The sequence below is a fragment of the Oryzias melastigma genome, linkage group LG19 (genome assembly GCF_002922805.2).
Source record: "Oryzias melastigma strain HK-1 linkage group LG19, ASM292280v2, whole genome shotgun sequence".
Lineage (NCBI taxonomy): Eukaryota > Metazoa > Chordata > Actinopteri > Beloniformes > Adrianichthyidae > Oryzias > Oryzias melastigma.
In genome coordinates this window covers 842,659-857,463 of record NC_050530.1, presented here as the reverse complement: position 1 = coordinate 857,463, position 14,805 = coordinate 842,659, and the positions used below count along the sequence as shown (strand labels likewise).

The 14,805-nt window shown below is 41.1% G+C and overlaps 1 protein-coding gene and 1 long non-coding RNA gene across 3 annotated transcripts in view; one reads left to right on the top strand and one right to left on the bottom strand.

The window, feature by feature from the left end:
• Positions 1-549: 549 nt before the first annotated feature.
• Positions 550-14,805, bottom strand: part of sh3bp1 (SH3-domain binding protein 1) — a 22,149-nt gene continuing 7,893 nt past the window's right edge. For both annotated transcript variants that reach the window (XM_024285451.2, XM_036217182.1), the window contains exons 3-17: positions 13,570-13,674; positions 13,419-13,495; positions 13,117-13,228; positions 11,435-11,599; positions 11,296-11,364; positions 11,137-11,227; positions 10,938-11,074; positions 10,753-10,864; positions 8,216-8,297; positions 8,057-8,137; positions 7,647-7,760; positions 4,991-5,088; positions 4,478-4,634; positions 2,335-2,651; positions 550-869 (exon numbers count right to left, since the gene is read on the bottom strand). In XM_024285451.2, the coding sequence (XP_024141219.1) occupies positions 595-869; positions 2,335-2,651; positions 4,478-4,634; positions 4,991-5,088; positions 7,647-7,760; positions 8,057-8,137; positions 8,216-8,297; positions 10,753-10,864; positions 10,938-11,074; positions 11,137-11,227; positions 11,296-11,364; positions 11,435-11,599; positions 13,117-13,228; positions 13,419-13,495; positions 13,570-13,674 (1,992 nt within the window). In that variant the 3' untranslated portion in view covers positions 550-594. The remainder of the gene's footprint in view (positions 870-2,334; positions 2,652-4,477; positions 4,635-4,990; positions 5,089-7,646; positions 7,761-8,056; positions 8,138-8,215; positions 8,298-10,752; positions 10,865-10,937; positions 11,075-11,136; positions 11,228-11,295; positions 11,365-11,434; positions 11,600-13,116; positions 13,229-13,418; positions 13,496-13,569; positions 13,675-14,805) is intronic.
• Positions 10,991-11,549, top strand: LOC112154485. The gene is made up of 3 exons (XR_002920650.1): positions 10,991-11,095; positions 11,183-11,384; positions 11,450-11,549. It is a non-coding gene; the product is annotated as an uncharacterized LOC112154485 (long non-coding RNA).

The window sequence follows — 14,805 nt, the reverse complement described above, 5'->3', positions numbered from 1 at the left end:
AGCTAGTGAGCTCTGCTGTAACGAGCTAGCGAACTCTGCTATAGCGAGCTCCACTGTATCAAGCTAGTGATCTCCGCTGTATCCAGCTAGCAAGCTCCGCTGTATCGAGCTAGCGAGCTCCGTTGTAGTGAGCTTCTTTTTAGTGAGCTCTACTGTATCAAGCTAGCGACCTCCGCTGTATCAAGCTAGCGACCTCCACTGTATCAAGCTAGCGACCTCCGCTGTATCAAGCTAGCGAGCTCCGCTGTATTGAGCTCTACTGTATCAAGCTAGCAAACTCCGCTGTAGCGATCTTGCGAGTTCCGTTGTCCAACAGGTGGCTGGCTAGCAAGCCCTCCCACTGAGTGACTCCTTAACCAATGTGGGCAAACACAGGTGGGGCCACCACGGAAACTGAGGACAAATCCAATCGGGGCCACATTTTCTGCCCTCTTTGAAACCATATGAGGCTCACCTGGCCTCGCTGGCTGGGTTATAGAGTGTTTTTTTAAAGAGCGCCAGAATAAATAAGTGGATGAAGATCCAGGAGCAGAAAAACAAATGCAGGAGGATTTTACTCATAACAGGAGCGCCGGCTGGTTTAGCCTCTTGCTTTTATTGAGCTAGAGAAGGAAGCTCCTTGGGCTGGGATGGAGGCGGGAGAGGCGGAGGACAGTTTGGGGCTCTGACTACGGACTTCTTCACCACAGGCTTTTTGGGCGGTTGGAGCCGGGGCGCCGGCTTCGGAGGGACCTTTGCATCGTCTGTGGAGGTCGTGGTCGGGGGAGGGGGGGCCTGCATCTTCGGAGGCCCCGGGGCCCTCGGCTTAGAGAACTGCACTGCTATCTGCTCGTCCTCCGGCGTGGATTTGGAGTTGTAAGACCTCTTGGCTGTAGAGAAGATGACAAAGATATTCTTAGTTTTTGTGATATTTGTGAAATAGCAGTTTTGAAGACAATTAAAGCCACGACCGCTCCTAGTCCTCACTAACTGAACGGTGGCTACTTGGTTTGTGTATTGGCAAGAGTCGGATGATACAATACGTTTCACAATATGACACATAACAAGTAAGGACGAATGTTTTGAACATAGCTTTTCATGCCAAAATTGTTGCTAGCTGTCTGCTAGCTCTATCAAAGCTGTGTTAATAACATCGCTAGCAATCCGCTATCTTAGAAAACATCGCTAGCAATCTGCTAACATAACTAGCTAGCTGGCGAATCACTAGCTTTGCTTTAGACATAGGCAGCTATTCACTAGCTATGTTTTTAGCATGGCTTCTCATAGCTAGCTTTTTATCACTGACCACTAGCTATGTTAAAACCATAGCTAGGTAAAAACAAAACTAGCAATCTGCTAGCTTTGTTTTTAACTAGCTATGTTTTTGACCTAGTATGCTATGTATTTAGCATATCTAGCAATCCACTAGTTATGTTTTTAACATGGCTTCTCATAGCTAGCTTTTTATCACTGACCACTAGCTATGTTTTTGACCTAGGTTGCTGATCCCTAGCTTAGTATTTAACAAATCTAGCAATCTACTAGCTATGTTTTGTAACAGCTTTTCATTGCTAGCTTTATTAAAGCTTAGCTAGCTATGTTAAAACTATAGCTATGTTAAACACATAGCTAGCGCTCGCTAGCTATGTTTAAGGTAGAACATAAAAGTAAGACGCTGAACTGCATGTTTGCTTATAAATTATTTATGTAGTGAAGTATTAAGTATTTCCAAATGAAGTATCGCGATATTTCCCTGAATCGATATTTTCTTACTCCATAATGGCTGCATGCCCCTCACTTCACCCTTTTCCTGAGCTACACGTGACAAATTCATGAAAAAAACACTTTTCTATTGGTTTTATCTCCATAGAAACCATTTTATTTTTTGGTGGCCTGTGGGTGACGAACACGTCTATGTAACTTTTAGAAGAATTTGATAAAGTAAAATTTTCAATTTCCTTAGCAACTGAGGTTTTTTGTTAGCCCTACCCACTTTTTTAACATGTTGATATCGTGTCTTTTGTTTGGTGCTTTGGTAACAAAGCAGTTTCTCGATCATTGGATCAATTAAAGTTCCATCCATTCATTTTTTTTAATAGTTTCAAGTATTTTGAAGGATCTTTTCTGTCTATTTTACTTTTTTAAGACTTAAGAATAAAATATATTTTAACAGATTTTTTTCTTGTGGATGCTTTTCTCTCTCAATCCCACTTGGACAGCAGATGGACTTTGATAAAAAATGAGAGTTTGAGCAGAACATTGTGAGATAGAACCGTTAAACAACAAAGAGTTCTGTTTATTTTTTAAATTATTATTAGAAAAACGGTGCGGCGGCACTGAATCGGTTTGACTCACGTTTATACGGATATGGGATCTTGACAAGGGCTCTGGGAGATTCTGGTGTAGCCTCCAAAATCGGCTCTAGTGGGCCCTGATCCGAGATCTGCCTCTGGGCGAGGGTCCTCGCCGGGTTCAACGTTGACCCTGGCGCTGACCCCTGCGCTGACCCCGGCGCTCCGGGAGAGCTCTGGTTTGGTATCGAGGAAGCAGGGGAGGACGATGTGATGGCGGATGGCGACGTCTCGCTTGTGGGACTGTTCCACGTGGTGGTTCCACTCCGACTGCCCACAGAACCGGACTTCACCAGAACCCCGCTGTCCTGAGAGGCAGTGCTGATGGAGATGTAGATTCAAAACTCAGTTTATGATTATTTATGCAGAAAATATATTTAAAAATCCTACAATTTAGTGACTGAAACATCTAAAAATATTGTTTTACTCACAAAAACAGCCTATTTTATATAAAAATTAAATAATAAAATAATAAATGTTAAGCGTTAAAAGTAAGTAATTGCAAGAACACATAAAAATATTACTAATTTATAACATTTTTTGCAGCCATAACTCTTTAAAAATCAGATTTGTCAATAAAATGCTAAAGTAAATTAAAGAATTTCCTTCAACAAAAGGTAGAAACCAAAAGTTTAAATGTCACTAAGCTGAAGTATAACATGAAGACAATCAGACATCCGACGACTGAAACCTGATAGACTGAAGTTCATGAAGCTTCAGAGCGGAGAACCAAATAAACTAAACATGAAATCCTGAACGACATGTTACTGAAATAAAGGTAAAACAAAAGTAAAAAAGCATCAATGATCACAATTATAATCATTTATACAACTATTTTCTAAGTATTTTAATTAAAATCATGCAACTTTTCAGCCAAAATCGTTTTCTAGGACATAGTTTCTGCAGAGCGGCATAGTTGGACTATAGGCGCAGAAGTAACCCTACATTAGTATCTCAACGTTCCTCAGTTTACACTCTCTCCTGCTATCTTACAGCCCCTCACAACCCCAAGCTAACATTAAAATGGCTGTTTTGGAGTTATGCTAATATTTACACGCTAGCTGTTTTGGCTACTTTAGGTTTTTTTCCCAGTTTTTTAGAATGTTGTGAAGTTTAACCATTTTTTCAGCTACATGCTAGCTGTTTTGGCTAACCTAAGTTTAAGTTCATGATTATGTTTTGGCAAATTTAGACTTTTTTCAGTTTTTTTAGCCTGCTTTGGAGTTTAGCTAATATTTCAGCTAGATGTTAGCTGTTTTGGCTACGGTAGTTTAGACTATTTTCAGTTTTTTAGGCTATTTTGGAGTTTAGCTAATATTTGGCTACATGCTAGCTATTTTGGCTAATTGTTTTTCTATTAGTTTTTCAGGCTGTTTTGGAGTTTAGCAAATGTTTCAGCTGCATGCTAGCCATTTTGGCTAATTTAAGCTTTTTTCGAGTTTTCAAGCTATTTTGGAGTTAAACTAATATTTCAGCTACATGGTAGGTGTTTTGGTTAATGTTTTTTAAGTTTTTGATTGTTCAATAAATGTTTATCCTGTTCAGCCCGCGACCTAAGGTGTGTTTTGGATTTTCCCCCTAGTTCGATTGAGTTTGACACCTCTGACTGAAGTGCTAATACATCAATTTGATGATTAGCAGCAATTATTCAAGAATATAGCGTTTTTCTTTTATTTTTTTTCTAATAAATGTATGAATTTATATCTTAAATAGATTCACCTTATTTGTGTATTTTATTGTGTTTTTTTAATTTGTTTTTTGGACATTACTTGACACCAGTCAATCAGTTTCCATTACAAAATCCATTATAAAAATCAGATTATTAATGATTTTTAATCAAACCTTGATGGTTTTGAACTGAAGACTGAACTGCAGAAACGTTTGAGTCACTAAAGCTTCTAACCACAACAAGGAAACAAGCTTTCCAGCCTAAAAGTTTATCAATCTGGACCTCAAGGAGAGTTCTGTCAAAAAGCTAACTTTAATCCTGCTAAGTTAGAAAATTATGAGCTACTTTATTTTAAAAGGAGTTCTTGTGTTGTTTTTTGTTCCTTTTGGGAATAACCTGCAGGTGTAACGTCACAATCAGGAGCCTCTCTGGACCGATCAGCTGATCCGATGTGGGTTCTGGACGTGGAAGCCGGTACCTGTTTGTTCTGGAGACAGGGAAGTGAAAAGAGGAAGAGCCGGTCGATGCAGAGGAAACCATCCTGGCCAGTTTCTCCTTCTCTGGATGGACGGGCGGGAAAGTGGAAGCAGGCACTTCTGGGGTTTCGGGCAGCTCTGGGATGTCGAAGGTTTCATCTGGATGAAACGAGACAAACGTTTGGGAGGATTTTATTGGCTGGAATCGGTGATACGGTGAAGCATGCAGGAGCAGCAGCAGGACAGACGTGAAGCTAACGCTAACAGGAAGGCTCTGCTGTGGTTTGACAGTTTCCGCTGCTGTGGCTGAGTGGATGCACTGATACTGTGGCAGCGTCACCTCTGTGTTTGCCCAGTGGTTAGCAGCAGCGGAAACATTCGCTTTAAAAGCGGCCCTGCAGAGGTTTAAAACTGACTATAATCTAAGCTTCACCCCGATAAAACAGACTGAAGTGACCTGTGCGACCACCACAACCACCACAGGAGAGTTCAGCTGCAGCCGTGCGTCTGCACACCTTCAGGAAACAGGCTGGAGCTGTACTGGATGAGAGGTTCGATGACCGTCACCACCTGGACGGAAGACGCCGACGCCATGTCGAAAAGAGCTGCTTCCCTGTGGAGGGTCAGACATTTCAAATCAATAAAAGGAGAACTGCAGCTTCAGAAAAATTTAATTTATTTATCTAGATTTAGTGTGCACGGAAAACCAACAGGAAGCTCGTAGTTTTTTTTAACCCTTAGTGGTTCCCATTTCAGGCGGTACGAGCGTGCAGCGTCCTGCAGACCACAGAGCCCCGAGCCTGACTTTATTTCTGCTTTCTGATCGAAAGATTAAAGAAAAGTGCTCAGTTGTTCAGTTCTAGCCACTAAATCTCATAGTTTGTTCACACTAGACGGTTATCTATCAGGAAGATCAGTCTATTGACCGCCGTTTGTTCGTTGACAAACAGTAGAAGTGTCAAACTCAGGGAAATAACAGGATTAACATTTATGGAACATGCTAAATTTAACATTTTAAAAGTTTAAAAACGTAACTCTTTAACATAAATTTGACTCAATAAAAATATACTTTGTCAAAAATATACAAGTTAGAAATAAGCGCAAGATAACGCCAGCCTTTAAAAACAATAAATCTCGAATTACCCGAAGGGCCAGATCCGGCCCCCGGGCCGTGACTTTGACTCATGTGACTTACGATGACCTTTCAACCAGTAACAAGATAATTCCAGTAGATTCTGATGCAGAGAAAAGTTGCAATCGTCGCTCTTAATAATAATAAAATAAAATTACATGGAGGGCCAGATTTGATTACCAGGAGGGCCGGATCCGGCCCCCAGGCCGTGACTTTGACATGTGTGACCTATTTCAAGTGTTAACATGCTAATTCCAGACGATTCTGAAGAAAAGAAAAGTGGAGTTTGCCGTTATTATTTACAATAAAATAAATTGATTTGGAGAGCCGGATATAATTACCTGGAGGGCCAGATCTGGCCCTCGGGCCTTGACCGTGACACATGCGAGTTACGGTAACTTTTCAACCCATAATATGGTAATTCCAACAGATTTTAAAGAAGAGAAAAGTGGCGTTCCCTACTAATAATAACAATAAAATTAAATGATCTGGAGGGCCGGATATAATCACTCGGAGGGCCGGATCTGGCCCCCGGGCCTTGACTTTAACACATGTGACTTACAGTAACTTTTCAGGTTTTAACACGATAATTCCAGCAGATTCTGAAGCAGAGAAAGGTGGGAAACGCCACAATTAATAGACTACACTAGCAATAGATTAAAATGATCTGGATATAATTCCCTTGAGGGCCGGATCTGGCCCCCCAATCTTGACTTTGACACGTTTGACTCATGGGAACTTTTCAACCGTTAAGACGACCAGCAGATTCTAAAGCTGAGAGAAGTTGGATTTGCTGCTATTAATAACAATACAATGATCTGGAGGGCCGGAAATAATTACCTGGAGGGCCGGATCCGGCCCCTGAGCCATGACTCTGACACATATGACTTACGCTAACTTTACAACTGTTAACACAATAATTCCAGCAGATTCTGAAGCAGAGAAAAGCAGAAAATGGTTTCCTTCAGAATTATGTTAACGGTTGAAAAGTTACGTTAAATAATTTTAACTATGTAGGCGTCACGTCTCAGATATTAAAGGGTTAAATGCGGACAGAGTCCAGTTTTCTCTTGATTTTGCGCCTCTTCAGACTTTGATAGCTCAGAAGATGTCGTGCTTTTATTTTGGCCTGGTTTCCTTTCCCACTTCCTTCCTCCTTTTGAGCGAAAACGGACTAAAATCATCTTTGAACATGAGTGGAACCAACAATAGAAGAAATAATCAGCCCCTCCCCCCCCTTAGCCTATAAGTTAGAGACAAAACATGCAACATTTGCTCTCTGTGACCTGCAGTCGGTGAGATTTCGGTGGTTGAACACCAACCCTTAATGCTGCATATCAAGCACTTCTAGAGTCCTTACGTTGACCAAACTGTGCCTTCAAACCCAAAATCTTACAACAATTTAACCACTAAAGCCTTTTTCGAGATGATACAACAGACAAAAGTCTTCCCAGGAACAAAATCCCCGAACTGCCTAAAGAACTCGACAAACTCTGTTCATCTTCCGCGTGGGATTTGACTTATCCTGGCTTAACAGCAGGAGTCCAACAGTTGAGCCCTGAGGGACTCCACATGTAAACATTCCCATTGGTGCACATGAACATTTGCTGAAACCGTGACCTGTTGGCATTTTTGTGTAGCGCAAAGCCCTTAAAGTGCCACCCCAACTACAGTTTAGATCGTAGAATCGTTCCTAGTGATCTTTAATTTATGATTATGACGTTTTTAGCCCAAATCAAAAAGCGTTTGTCGTTTTTAAGAAATATTTTATGCACAGTGGCAGTTTCTCATTAGGGCAGGACTGTTGGCTATGAGCAAGTATCCATGTATGGTAGGTCAGAGGGTAAACAAAGTGTTGATGGGAAGGGGGGCGGGGTTCCTCTTTGCCAACAGCCCTCCCCTACAATCAAGCAATGAACTCTTGCCGCTCTGCAGAAACTATGTCATAGAAAATGACAGGTTTTTGGATTCTGGCTTAAAGAGGACTGGAAATAATTATCTAAAGAGGATCGGAAGTCCACTTGATTTTCATTACTCACCCCTCAGCCTTTGGCCAGAGCAGGTTCGGCCCCAGGACGATGGCGATGTTACTGGGGGTCATCTTGTTCACAGCCTGATGCTTCGACAGCAGAGACAAGAACTGGACCAGGTACCTGACAGGTAAAGGTGAGAAACACAAAAACATTAAGGTTATTTCATGAATTATTTGATTTATTCTCACTTGTATTTATCAGAAAACTACAATTTCCCCCTTTATCTATTTGTTATCTCATAAAAACGGTCAAAAACACGAACAGAATCCAAATCTGTCATGCTAATTTAGCATCTTAGCAGCTAAAATGGCCTGAAAACAGTCGCGATCCTACTAGAAATCCACCTCATGGTGTCAAAAACAGCATTAAAATGCTTCACTTTAAATCTAAAAGTCTTGAGGATCTCCTTCTCTCACCTGAGGTTATTGTAGTTTTCAGGCGGCAGTTTCTTCAGTAAAACCTTGAACTGCTCCAGCTTCTTCTCTAAATCTTTTTCCCTGCAAGGACAAAAAAAGCTCAAGAAGAAGAAGAAGAAGAAGAAAGGGATGCAGATGAAATGCAGCTACAAAACCCACCCTGCAGCTTTAAACCAGTCGCTGTAGAGGTCAAAGGTCATCAGGGGTTCAGGAAGCTCTCGGAGGTAACACTTCAGCGCTCCTGTCAACACATCCACAAAGTTTTATTTGTGATCCGTTCATGTGAAGACGCTTTCACGCTCAGAGGAAGTAAAAGCTGGAAGTGGAACACCTGAAGGAGACGCTGCTCTCTGGAAGACGCCGCAGACGCTGGAGCCTTCAGCAGGAAGCCGCTGTGAAAGTCACAGCTGAGCAGAAGAGGAAGGGCGGCAACGACACTCACCTTCCTCAGACGCAGAACATCTCTGATAAAATCGTTTCGTGAAATCTGTTTATCACTGAGCAACATGGAGATGGAGATGATCTGGTTTTAGTCTGATGATTAAATGAGTGAAGTGTTTGGTGGAACATTTGAGGAATTTGTGTTGAAGTGAAAACGATAAATAACATTTAGAAACACAAGAGGCCTGAACCAGAGAAGATCTGCAGGATTGAGAGGAGAAGGTCAAGTAAAGGAGAAAGAATCCCACAGAAGACACGGAGACGTTTTGATACATAAAGATTAATTCACTCTTTCAGAAACCAAGTTTAACCTCACTCTTATTATTGTTTTTTTAATTATGAAGTATTTCCACTGTCTTTCTTCTGCCTTTCTTGGAACTTTTCTGGCGGTGTCTCTGCCGTCTTTCTTAAGGCCTGTCTTTCGTTTGTCTTTTTGCAGTGTTTTTGTCATCTTTTGTCTGTTTTTCTGTTTTTTCCCTCCATCTTTCGGCTGTCTCTCTGCCATCTTTTCCCAGTCTTTCTTCTGTCTTTTCCTCATCTTTGCTGTCTTTTTGCAGTTTTTCTCCCATCTTTCTGATGTCTTCCTCCGGTCCTTCGCCTTTCTCTCTGCCATCTTTTTCCCATCTTTCTCTTGTCTTTTTCCCGTCTGTCTTCCAACTTTCTGCCATCTCTTTGCAGTCTTTTCGTCACCTTTTTTCAGTCTTTCTCTCGTCTTTCTGCCATTTTTTCCCCATTCCTTCTCCAGTCTCTCCAATATCTTTTAGCTGTCTATCTTTCTGCATTCTTTCTTCTGTCTTTTTTGTCAGTCTTTCTTCTACCGTTTTTCTTAGGTCTTTCTGCCATCTCTTTGCAGTCTTTTCATCGTCTTTCTTCTGTCTTTCTTTTGTCTTTTTCCTGTCTCTCTGCAGTTTTTCTCCCATCTTTCTTCTGTCTTTCAGGATTCTTTCTCTCATCCTTCCTCCGTCTTTCTTCAGTCTCCTTGCAGTCTTTCTGCATTCTTCCTCCTATCTGTCTGCCATTTTTCTGAACTCTTTCTGACATCTTTCCTCCGACTCTCTGCTATCTTTTTTTTGCTATCTTTCTGATGTCTTCCTGCCGTCCTTCGGATGTCTCTCTGCAATTTTTTTGCCATCTTTCTCTTGTCTTTTCCCCGTCTATCTTCCGACATTCAGTCATCTTTTTGCAGTCTTTTTGTCATCTTTCTGCCATTGTTTGCAGTCCCTCTCCTGTCTTTCTGATGTCTTTCAGCTGTCTATCTTTCCTCTGTTTGTTTTGTCATTTTTTTGTCTCTTTCTTTTTCCGTTTTTCTTAGTTCCTTCTGTCATCTTTCCTCCATCTTTTTGTCTTTTTTTCCCTTTTTCTTCCTATTTTCACCAATTATTTTGCAGTCTTTTCACCATCTTTCTGACGTTTTTCAGCTGTCTATCTGCATTCTTTCCTGTCTGTTCCGTCATTTTTTTGTCTCTTTCTTCTGCCATTTTTCTTTGTTCCTTACGTCATCTTTCCTCCATCTTTTTGTCTTTTCTTTGTCTTTTTTTCCCATTTTTCTGGCTTTTCTCAGCATTTTTTTGCAGTCTTTCTCCCATCTTTCTGATGTCTTTCAAGTTCTCAAGTTATCTTTCTGCCTTTTTTCTTGTGTCTTCCTGAATTATTTTAATCATCTTTTCTCCGTCTTTCTGGTGTCTATTTTTCATTCTTTTTTCTGAATTCTTTCTCTCATCCTGCCTCTGTCTTTCTGCCATCCTTTTGCAGTCTTTCTTCCGTCTTTCTGTCGTCTTCTTGTCGTCCTTCGGCTGTCTCTCTGCCATCTTTTCCCTCTCTTTCTTTTTTCTTTTTCTCGTCTTTCTGCCATTTTTTTGCAGTCTTTTTTTCTGTCTTTCTGGATTCTTTCTCTCATCCTTCCTCCATCTTTCTACTGTCTCTTCTATCCTTTCTTATGTATTTCTGCCGTCTTTCTTCTGTGTTTTGTTTCAGTTTCTCCCACATTATCTTAGGAGATGTTGAAGATATTTTGAAAATCTGCTTCATGTCCAAAAATGAATCCTTTTTCATCATAAGCATGCTGTTAGGAAGGAACCTTCTAGACAACTTTTCTTTTTGCTTTGTAATAATTAGATTTTCTTCATATTGCAGATATTTATCTCTAAAGTTATCTGATACTAAAGAAAACATTTGAGGTGTGAACATCAGGACCTTTACAGCCGCAGATCCATTTAAACGTGAATGAGCTGAAGGTCTGAAGGGGTCGTCCTCACCGGCCACAGCGTGCGGGTCCATCCTGAACTCGTCGTGGTCGACGGTTCCCTGGTCCAGACACGTCTTCAGCCTCTTCATCACTGACGCTGCAGCAGCCAGACGGAACAAACCCTGCAGAGATCCGAACAATGCTAGTGTGGAAAGAGGAGAGACAAAGAAGCGAGAGAGTTTTCCGTAGACCCACCTCCTCCTTCATGCCCGTCCTCAGCAGCATGTGAATACACTCCTGAATGGGAACGGCGATCTCTCGGTCGGACTGGGACAGATGTGAGAGCAGAGGCTCGCCGTAGACCTTCTGCTTGGAGAGGTTTACCGCGGGCCCTTTCCACCAGAACAGAGAACGTAAGAACCAAAAACTGCACATTTAGACCATGACGGCTCACCTTTCTGACTGTGATTCTCTTTGAGTTCGCTGATGTTTTTGTCCAGGAACTCCAGAGAGTTTTTGTGGTATTCCGCCTGCAGCTCCAGAAGCTGTCGTTGGAAAAACAGGTTACAACCTTTCCCTGCACTCAGATCGGGGCGTCCAGAGAGCCACTCACATGTATGAAGTAGTTAGCGTAGTCGTCTTCTTTGGTAGCAAAGTGATAGAGGTCTGCAGAGTACTGGTCCTGCAGGGAAAGGGGGAAAGGTCAGGAATAGGCTGCAGAACGCTTCAGACGGAGGAGGAAACGCTGAAACCTTGATGCTCTCCAGTTTCCTCCAGGCTTCTTCGACTTCCTCCCTGAGGCCGTCCTGCTTCGCCTGGGGGGCGGTGCTGGTCTGACTCCGGAGTCGGGCGTTGTTCCAGTCGGTGGTGAGTCTCGCAAACAGTTTTTTGTTCTTTAGGACTTCTGGCAAATCGTCCTGAAGGAAACATTTTCGCTTTACAACACTTTTTAACATTTTCTGGGTCGTCACTATAGATGGGCCAATATACATTTTTTCAGCCGATACAGTAATTGATAATTTCCCTGCAACTGATAGTGTCTAGAATAACAAAAAGTTTAGAGATTTCATTTTATTTTTTCATTATTAGAAATGCAATAACCTTCAAATTACTAAGAACAATATAAACGTGCATCCAAAATGGAAACTATTAAAATATAAGTAAAGACTTCACTTCAATATTTAAAATTCATGTTGGCTACACAGAGTTGTTGAAAAAAAAAAAAAAAACATGGTTAGCTTTTAGCTTTGGGCTAAAAGCTCAGGCCAATAGCTGAAAGCTTGGATCGATAGCTTAATTAAAAATGTAGCTAACCCAAATCTAAGGGCTCAGACCTCTAGCTTTAGTTTTGGGCTAAAAGCTCTGAATGCTACCCATGTTTAAGACATAGCTAGCTTTTAGCTTTGGGTTAGCTATGTTTTTAAGATAGCTAGAGCTCCAAGCTTTTAGCTTTGGGCTAAAAGGTTGTACCTCAAGCAACCTTAAAAACATAGCTAGCTTATAGCCTTGGGCTAAAAGCTCAGGCGGCTAGCCATATAAAAAACATAGCTTGCTTTTAGCTTTGGGCCAGCTATGTTTTTAACATAGCTAGCGGTAAAAACTTTTAGTCCAAAGCTAAAAGCTTGGGCCGCTAGCCATGTTAAAAACATAGCTTTGGGCTAGCAATGTTTTTAACATAGCTAAAGATTTGATGAAGATTTTTACTTTGACGTCAAAGTGGATGCTAGCAACCGGATGCTAAGTCCGGTGTTTCAGATGTGATGAATAAAAAAAGCAAAAAATAAATAAACAAATAAAGACGGGTAAAACTGGATCTTTCTGAATAATTTTAGAAAGTACCAGTAATAATAATAATAATTGTCAAAATGTTTTTAAAATAGCTAGCAGCAACTAGCTTGGTTTTTAACATAGCTAGCAGACTGCTAAATATGTTTTGACTAGCTAGCGGTCCGCTAGCTTTGTTTTTAACATAGGGGTCCAAGCAGCCGCTTTATGTCACGAGACGCGAAAAGATGTGGATGTGTTCGAAAAACGACAAGTCAAAGCGTGCGCAGACCCCTCCCCCGTGTGTCTGATGCAAGACGCACGGGGGAGGGGCAGCAAACCTGCGGTGAACAGAGCGCCGACCACCTGTTAAAATTAAAGAGAAACATCTGTGGAATATATTGGTGGAAATCTGATATCGGACCGATACCGCTAATTTCAAATTATGCTAATGTCAGCCGATATTGGCAACAGTATATCGCCCAGCCCTAGACGTCACAAGCAGTTCATGGGTATACCACAACAGAGAAAAGCCTCTTTTTTAATCAATCAAAGATTATTTTACTTTAGATACAGTTTGTCAATAAATTAATATATAGATATCTAAATTTTATAACTAAAGAAAGTCATACATAGCCATCTGATGGCCTAAAACAATTTTTTTTCTCACCTCGCTGAGCTTATTGAGCGGCTCCAGAACTTCCTTTTCCACTTTCACCTCAAAGTCTGCCAGCATGGTGGCCAGCATCTGCTCCATGAAGCAGCACATCTCCAGAACTCTCCTGCAGCACACCGAGAAACAACAGAGATTTCTGTAAACATCTGAACCTGAAACCAAACTCAGCATCCACAACAAACAAACAAACAAACCAGTGTGTTCAGAAGCAGAACTGACAGGATTTTCAAAACTCAGAGCATCCTCTTTCCTTTTTATTGTCATCTAAAAGTCTAAAGTTGGAGTAAAGATGTAACCTGATGGAGGAGTGAGCATCAAAGTCCTTCAGGCTCTCCGCCATGCTGACAGACAGCTGCATGAGGGGCAGCTTTTTCTGCGGACACAAGAGCCGGTTTCAGTTTGGAAAAGACGGCGGACACCGTTAGGATCTCCTGTGACCATCGTTACCATCCGCCTCTCGGCCTCCAGCCCCGTCTGGCTCTGCATGCAGCCCTGCAGCTTCTTGGACAGGACCTTAGCTGCCCTCTGGGCCGGCTCCACCCGCTGCTCCACCTTCATTCAACCACAAAGACACGCATCACTGCAAATCCAGTCGATTAGGTTACTTTGAGTTTGCAGAAACTTAAAATCTTTAAGACATTGTGGTTCAGATTTACTGACGGATTCTGAAAGTGTCATTAAAGTAATGTTTAATAAATATGACCAACCAGAGGTGTCAGACATGCATGAAAACAGCTTTTATATACGGTGCAATAAACATCTTCTCAACTAAATACACAATAAACATCTTTTTTCTATTGACCCAACATTCATTCTTATAAATAAACTTTCACTAATTTCATTTAAGCGTTCACTCATCCTGTTGGGCTTGTTTCTGTTATGTATTTGCAGCAGTTTTGCCCAGTAAAAAAGCAAAAATTTCATCTGTTGTTAGAAACTTTTAGAGACTAATATGAGGTCTTTATCATATGATTACATAAAACAAATGACTCACTTCCTATTAAAATAAATTACTCTACAATGCAGAAAGACAGAAAAAAACAAAGCAGCGTGTCCGCCTGTAAAGCAGTCAAAAGGGAAATTCATTATATATATATATATATATATGTATATATTTATATATATATATATATATATATATATATATATATATATATGTGTATATATATATATNTGTATATATATATATATATATATATATATGTGTGTGTGTATGTGTCTGCACGTGTGAATGTGTATATATATATATGTATAAATATATATACACATTCACACATGCACACACATATATATATATATGGGGCGGCTGTGATGCTGTGTTAGGGCGGTCGACCCCTGATCAGAAGTGGGCGGGTTCGACTCCCGCCTTGCCCGCCCATGCGTTGAAGTGTCCTTGGGCAAGACACTGAACCCCAAATTGCCTGGTGGGAGGTTGGCACCAGTGTTCGGCAGCAGAGCCACCACCAGTGTGTGAATGTGTGTGTGAATGGGTGAATGGGTCTGTGACTGTAAAGAAGTTTGGGCCCTCGAAGGAGGGTAGAGAGCGCTATACAAGTATACGCCATTTACCATACATATATATATATATATATATATATATACATACACACACACTCATATATATACCGTATTTTCCGGACTATAAGTCGCGGTTTTTTTCATAGATTGAATGTCCCTGCGACT